General features: G+C 40.9%; 1 protein-coding gene across 1 annotated transcript; it reads left to right on the forward strand.

The window, feature by feature from the left end:
• Positions 1–219: 219 nt before the first annotated feature.
• On the forward strand, positions 220–7,967 carry dctn6 (dynactin subunit 6). Its single transcript, XM_055939017.1, has 7 exons — positions 220–345; positions 3,108–3,172; positions 3,313–3,418; positions 3,523–3,611; positions 5,646–5,693; positions 5,815–5,957; positions 6,503–7,967. The coding sequence occupies exons 1-7, from the start codon at positions 308–310 to the stop codon at positions 6,599–6,601; spliced, it is 588 nt and encodes a 195-aa protein (XP_055794992.1). The 5' UTR covers positions 220–307; the 3' UTR covers positions 6,602–7,967.
• The last annotated feature ends 250 nt before the right edge of the window (positions 7,968–8,217 follow it).

The following is an 8,217-nucleotide window of genomic DNA, read 5'->3' on the forward strand; positions in this document are numbered from 1 at the left end:
CTTTTATATGGAATATTTTAGTTAGTGTTTTATTTACCTTCTGACCGATAATTGAAGTTCTGCGGACTGCAGCAAGTCGAAAAACTCGGTGATTATAGTAAACAAGCCAAAAACGGTGGTATTCCTCTCTGATAAAGCTGAAATCAATAGAAATCTTGGTCTGACTGAATTGCACCACCAAAGTAATACAGCAGAGTGCAGTAGAGAGGTAGAATTGCGGTATCCAGACATCAACAATCAACCACGACTGTTTTTCCCCCTCCAAGAATCATAATCAACTGTCGATAGTATCTTCTTCTCTGTCAGGATGGCTGACCCCAACACTAAACAGATGTCACAGAAAAGGTAATATTTGTACTAATTTAGTCACAAGGTTATATTAATAAGCATATTTTCTGGAACAATGTTGCTACAATACAGCTAGCGAACCAACTATAATATGTCAATGTATTTTCTGGCAGGCTATGCTAGCTAGCAAAGAGGCAACACCCAGTAATGTTGTTAGCCATTCAGCTAGCTAGCTAACCAGTGCCGTGCCTCAGTAATATCAAAGATGACAGAATATATTCAGTTGTGTGCTTTACCAGAGATAGATAACGTCTCTGGCCTTAAGTGGCGTGTTGTTAGCTTGTAGCTTAGCGAACATAATTCACAGATGTAATGTATCGTATCTTTAATAGCTAACAACTGACGGTAAGCTGGAGCCTCGTTTATAAATCGTACATACAAAATATACCCCAAAATGTGCATATTGTATTGCAAACTGGCAAATAAGTATTTTGATGAAAAGCTTAGTCACAAAAACTGAAAACAGATTAAAAAGAATGCAGCCATTTGCCGTTAGTGTTAAGAGTGTTTATTTTTATAATCTAAAATAGACAGGAATCTTATAATTACACACAGGAATCTTTTTCCTATTTATTTTATTTTCATAACCAGAGTACCACAGTAGGAGTCATAATACCCATAAAACCTAGCGGTCAAACAGAGACATGGTTCCAATTGTCTTTTCACCATACATTTTTTTCCATAGGGGATTTTAGAAATACTTAAAGTAAGGGCTGTGTTTCGTTGTAGGCTTACCTTGGCATGATGTTTTTATAATCGTGTAAATCTCTCTAGGACAAGTTGACTTTTATCAATATATTCACCTGTATTTACCACCCAAAAATGTAATGCTAATTAGCGGCTAATGTGGCTATCATAACGAACTACAAATGCCATGATGACCTGGTCGAGACTGCCGAACCGAGGCAAAGGTCAGAATCTCTGGATTAACTATCTAATGTTAGCTACATGTAGTAATGAATAATTTGGCAACCTTTCTTTAAATGGGCAATTCTGTGAACCTACTTGTAAATTTACACAATAACTGTTAGAAAAGGTGCCAAAGTCACCTTGTCCAAGAGAGATTTTACATGGTTATCAAAACGTCACACCAAAAGTAAGCCTACACGAAACAAAACCCTTATTTTAAGTTTTTCTAAAATCCCCTATGGGAAAAATTTATTGTGGAAAAATTATTGTAACCATTTCCCTGTTTGACTGCTAGGTTTTATGGGTATTATGACACCTCCGCTGTGGGGCTCTATTGCAGAATATATTGCTCACCTTTCCTGGCTGTAATGGGTTCATATTCCCCAAGGAGCCTATACAACAAATAAACATGTGCATCTCTTGTTTAATCGGACCTAGTAGGCTAGATAGCTTAGTGCATATGTATTTCAAGTTTTGCAATATCATAGGCAGCGCGGTTTACAATAATACCGGCATACAGTCTAATTTAACCACTGAACTTTTACCCAGGCCTATGTATGCTACTGTAAGTATTGTAAATTGCATGTGTTTCATGTCATATTTAGGTTGGGGGCAAAAGTTGATGGAAACATTGTTGAATTCAAATGTTCTTCTGACATGTCCAAACCATTTTCCATTGTTTTCTTCTTCAGAAATGGACACAGTCCTTTTCCATATACACCATAAATTACTGCTAAAACATTCTACCAAGACAGTAGACTGGTAGTTTATGCAAAATATTTGACCTTATGGGTAGTCTACAGTATTGCTGTGCGATAGGAGCGTGACATCATTGCCTATTCAATCTCAGAGCCTATAAGAAGGTAGGACACATAAACCCAATAATCTATTATTAATAAAGAAAATATTAAACAACAATTAGTCTTTTGCATGCCGTGGCCTAATGCCAATAGTTAAAAATTATACAAATAAAGGGTGTTATTGTCACCATAAAAGGTGATTGGAGGGCGTTTCCCAGGCAGTTTTACGACAGGTCTGATTTTATAACGGGAGACATGCGTATGTATCACGTTTGCCAAGTTTATACATCTTAATATCTTCAGAAATGGCGCAAGCAGAGATTTTGTGTGACATTTACGCAACGGTTATAAATGAGGCCCCTGATGATAAAATGGTTATGTTAGCTAGTTAGCTAAGTTAGCCTGCTGCTAACCATTGCTGTTTTTGCTAGCTACAGTAACGTTAGCTCATCAAATTAGAAGGCTAGATCATTGCCATCTTGGAGATACGTCTGAGTAATAATGCCATGACTTTACCTGGCTACCCAAACTCCTTGCTATGCCCACGGACATTAGTTTCTCTCCGCAATGGTCGAGTACGTTTTGCGTGTCCCAAGTGGGTGGAGTTTGGCATTTTGGACCATTCTGTTGGTCCTTAAGTGAAAATACCACCCACTCGGGGCACCGGGCCATGCAAATCTAACTCCACCATTGATTCTGGATCTGAGTACCCCTCTGACGATTTCTAGAATGGAAATCCACTCTAGATGTCTTATTGTTTTTTTTTCTGGAACCCATCGCTGAACACGTGGGTAAAAGCGGCGTTTTGAAAAATCCTCATTGGCTTTGATACTCCCAATTGGTTAAAGATGATCCAATCCGCTGATTACTTTTTTTTTGTACAACACCACTCATTTTGACATCACCACAAACGACTTCAACGATGGCAATCTCAGACTGAAGTATGTAGCAAACGATGGAGTGGGGGGGGGGGAAATTCAGTTTGACTAGTCAGGCAAGCCATGGCTAGCTACCATCACAATCTCATGTATTTTCTGCCAACTCTTGCAGTGTCAACATTGCTGCTGGAGCAGTTGTGTGTGTAGAGAGTGAAATTAGAGGAGATGTGACCATTGGTAAGAATTTATTCATACTCCATAATGTTGTTGTTTTTTGCCATCAAGTATCGTTTAGTGTTTTATCCATTTTCCTCCAAATCAAAATAAGCAAACTGTGTAGCATTATAGATGTATCAATCGTCTATTCCTTCCGGCAGGTCCAAGAACAGTGGTCCACCCCAAAGCGCGTATTATAGCCGAGGCAGGCCCTATTATCATTGGAGAAGGCAACCTGATTGAGGAACAGGCTCTCATCATTAACAGGTAGGTCACTACTATGCAGTTAGCTGTGTATCCAATACATCCACGGCAATTTTAACACGCTCTTTTTTTTTTGTTTCTCTACATTTTTGCCCTACGATCTTTAGTTATGCAGAAAATATTATGCCTGACACGGAAGGAGTAGAACCCAAGACCATGACGATTGGAATCAACAATGTGTTTGAAGTCGGGTGTGGTATCCTTCTACTGCACGTAGTCACAATGACCGGTTGTTGTGGCTCAAGAAAACGAATGTGATGTTACTGCTTTTTTAATGAGGGACGTCGCCTAAAGGCTAGTTTAACTAATGTCTACACAAGAGGACAAATAACCAAGTATTGTAATGACATGTTAATGTTGTGTTGTCTCCCAATTGTTTTTGGAGCGGTTGAAGAAAATGTCTTAACACTCATCACCTTTAAACCTCAACCAACTCATCACTTCTAAACCTCAACCAACTCATCACTTCTAAACCTCAACCAACTCATCACCTTTAAACCTCAACCAACTCATCACTTCTAAACCTCAACCAACTCATCACTTCTAAACCTCAACCAACTCATCACTTCTAAACCTCAACCAACTCATCACTTCTAAACCTCAACCAATTCATCACTTCTAAACCAACTCATCACTTCTAAACCAACTCATCACTTCTAAACCTCAACCAACTCATCACTTCTAAACCTCAACCAACTCATCACTTCTAAACCTCAACCAACTCATCACCTTTAAACCTCAACCAACTCATCACCTTTAAACCTCAACCAACTCATCACTTCTAAACCTCAACCAACTCATCACTTCTAAACCTCAACCAACTCATCACTTCTAAACCTCAACCAACTCATCACTTCTAAACCTCAACCAACTCATCACTTCTAAACCTCAACCAACTCATCACTTCTAAACCTCAAGCAATTCATCACTTCTAAACCTCAACCAATTCATCACTTCTAAACCTCAACCAACTCATCACTTCTAAACCTCAACCAACTCATCACTTCTAAACCTCAACCAACTCATCACTTCTAAACCTCAACCAACTCATCACTTCTAAACCTCAACCAATTCATCACTTCTAAACCTCAACCAATTCATCACTTCTAAACCTCAACCAACTCATCACTTCTAAACCTCAACCAACTCATCACTTATAAACCTCAACCAACTTCTCATGTTTAACCCTCAACCAACTCGTCATGTTTAACCCTCAACCAACTCATCACTTCTAAACCTCAACCAATTCATCACTTCTAAACCTCAACCAACTTCTCATGTTTAACCCTCAACCAACTTGTCATGTTTAACCCTCAACCAACTCATCACTTCTAAACCTCAACCAACTCATCACTTCTAAACCTCAACCAACTCATCACTTCTAAACCTCAACCAACTCATCACTTCTAAACCTCAACCAACTTGTCATGTTTAACCCTCAACCAACTCGTCATGTTTAACCCTCAACCAACTCGTCATGTTTAACCCTCAACCAACTCATCACTTCTAAACCTCAACCAACTCATCACTTCTAAACCTCAACCAACTCATCACTTCTAAACCTCAACCAACTTCTCATGTTTAACCCTCAACCAACTCGTCATGTTTAACCCTCAACCAACTCATCACTTCTAAACCTCAACCAACTTCTCATGTTTAACCCTCAACCAACTTCTCATGTTTAACCCTCAACCAACTTGTCATGTTTAACCCTCAACCAACTTGTCATGTTCAACCCTCAACCAACTTGTCATGTTTAACCCTCAACCAACTCATCACTTCTAAACCTCAACCAACTCATCACTTCTAAACCTCAACCAACTCATCACTTCTAAACCTCAACCAACTCATCACTTCTAAACCTCAACCAACTCATCACTTCTAAACCTCAACCAACTCATCACTTCTAAACCTCAACCAACTTGTCATGTTTAACCCTCAACCAACTCGTCATGTTTAACCCTCAACCAACTCGTCATGTTTAACCCTCAACCAACTCGTCATGTTTAACCCTCAACCAATTCGTCATGTTTAACCCTCAACCAACTCGTCATGTTTAACCCTCAACCAACTTGTCATGTTTAACCCTCAACCAACTCGTCATGTTTAACCCTCAACCAACTCGTCATGTTTAACCCTCAACCAACTCGTCATGTTTAACCCTCAACCAACTTCTCATGTTTAACCCTCAACCAACTCGTCATGTTTAACCCTCAACCAACTTCTCAAGTCTCTCAAGCATTGAAAATTGGTGACAACAATGTCATCGAGTCAAAAGGTAGGATATGCTTATAAAATACACGGTGCCTATACATAACCATGAACCCTTCTGCTGTCATTTGGAAGCCATTTTCGATGCTGTCTGTATGATGACGTACAACCCTCGCTCTCTGTCTCAGCGGACCTAGGGAAGAACGTCATTCTCACCAGTGGCTGTATCGTCGGCGCTTGTTGCCAGGTGAACACGTGTGAGGTCATTCCCGAGAACACAGTCATCTACGGGGCTAACTGCATGAGGCGTGTGCAGACAGAAAGGCCTCAGGTTTGTCTCTACCGTGAATTTCACCTAGCTCTTCACTAAGGAAAATACTAGACAATTACATTTTGAGTCATTTATCCAGAGCGACTTACAGCAGCACTTAGGGTTAAGTGACCGTGACGTTTTTTTAAATTATTTTTTACCTAGTCGGCACAGGGATTCAAACCAGCAGCCTTTTGGTTACTGGCCCAACGCTCTAACCGCTAGGCTACCTGCTTACCCCATGTGCCAATCAATGTCCATACTAGCATACCACTGAGAATGCTAGCCCAATACATCACATTATTCTAAATGCTATGCCAGTGGAGCTACAGAAAGTGATTCTGGTAAAGGACACCCAAGAAAATATTTTGTCCTTTAAAAAAATAAATATATATATATACATATATTCTCTGCAATGCTAGTGGTTGAATTGATATTGTCATCAGGGGATAGGTTTTTAATTTTATGATTTAAAACAATTCCTAAGCATTTATCTTCTAATATTGTAACCTCTGACAGTTGATTTAAAATGTTCTAATTTGTTCTAACATAAATGTATCTTCCAGCCTCAGACGCTCCAGCTAGATTTCCTCATGAAGATCCTGCCCAACTACCATCACATGAAGAAGACTGTCAAAGGAACCTCCACCCCTGTCAGAAACTAACCTCTGACTAACCAAAGATCAGCATTCCCTGACGCTCACCAGACCTTAACAATGGAAGGTGTAGAGACTCAATTTGTCCTCGACCTGTTGTCCTCGACCTGTTGTCCTCGACCTGTTGTCCTCGACCTGTTGTCCTCGACCTGTTGTCCTCGACCTGTTGTCCTCGACCTGTTGTCCTCGACCTGTTGTCCTCGACGTGTTGTCCTACAGCTATTGTCCTAGACCTGATATCCTCAACCTGTTGTCCTCGACCTGTTGTCCTCGACCTGTTGTCCTCGACCTGTTGTCCTACAGCTGTTGTCCTCGACCTGTTGTCCTACAGCTGTTGTCCTCGACCTGTTGTCCTCGACCTGTTGTCCTCGACCTGTTGTCCTCGACCTGTTGTCCTCGACCTGTTGTCCTAGACCTGTTGTCCTCGACCTGTTGTCCTCGACCTATTGTCCTACAGCTATTGTCCTAGACCTGTTGTCCTCGACCTGTTGTCCTACAGCTGTTGTCCTAGACCTGATGTCCTCGACCTGTTGTCCTACAGCTGTTGTCCTCGACCTGTTGTCCTCGACCTGATGTCCTCGACCTGTTGTCCTCGACCTGTTGTCCTCGACCTGATGTCCTAGACCTGTTGTCCTCGACCTGTTGTCCTCGACCTGTTGTCCTCGACCTGTTGTCCTACACCTGTTGTCCTCGACCTGTTGTCCTACACCTGTTGTCCTCGACCTGTTGTCCTACACCTGTTGTCCTCGACCTGTTGTCCTCGACCTGTTGTCCTACAGCTATTGTCCTCGACCTGTTGTCCTCGACCTGTTGTCCTACAGCTATTGTCCTCGACCTGTTGTCCTACAGCTATTGTCCTCGACCTGTTGTCCTACAGCTATTGTCCTCGACCTGTTGTCCTACAGCTATTGTCCTCGACCTGTTGTCCTACAGCTATTGTCCTCGACCTGTTGTCCTCGACCTGTTGTCCTCGACCTGTTGTCCTACAGCTATTGTCCTAGACCTGTTGTCCTCGACCTGATGTCCTAGACCTGATGTCCTACAGCTATTGACCACGTAAGAAGTAGTTTCTCTCCTCTGAGGCATGAGTGCACATTCCTAGCTTTTCTCAATTCCCAATCATAAGAGAGAGAGAGCCCATATGCAGCACTCCATTGGGTCATTAGCTAAACCAATAGTAACACAGTTCCTGGTTTTGTTTCTTATTTGTCTTAACTTGCTCTTTTTATTGTATACTTTTTTTTGGTCTGTTCAAATGTCATATGTTGTTTTTTCTGTCTTAAATTAAGCAGATTCAGTTTTTATGTTAATGTATATATTTTCAGCTTTGGTTGTTGTGAAATAAAAAGCTATTTAAAAGAAACAATACAATTAACATGGATTCATTCGTGTGTGTTTTTTTTTTCACAGACTATTATAGGCCCCTGAATGTTGTGTATGTAGTTTTATGTAGACAAAGTATAAAGCCGGTGTTGAATGTTTTTTCTAAGCTGTAGGGAAAGTGCATTGTGCCACACAGCGCTCAGTTCAGACAAGACAATACGCTCAGGAGTCCATGAAAGATTTGCTCAATGTTTTTGATGGTATTCGTTTGATTTCCACAAGGAGGTGCCAGTGAGGAATTT

The sequence above is a fragment of the Salvelinus fontinalis genome, chromosome 11, assembly GCF_029448725.1.
Source record: "Salvelinus fontinalis isolate EN_2023a chromosome 11, ASM2944872v1, whole genome shotgun sequence".
Lineage (NCBI taxonomy): Eukaryota > Metazoa > Chordata > Actinopteri > Salmoniformes > Salmonidae > Salvelinus > Salvelinus fontinalis.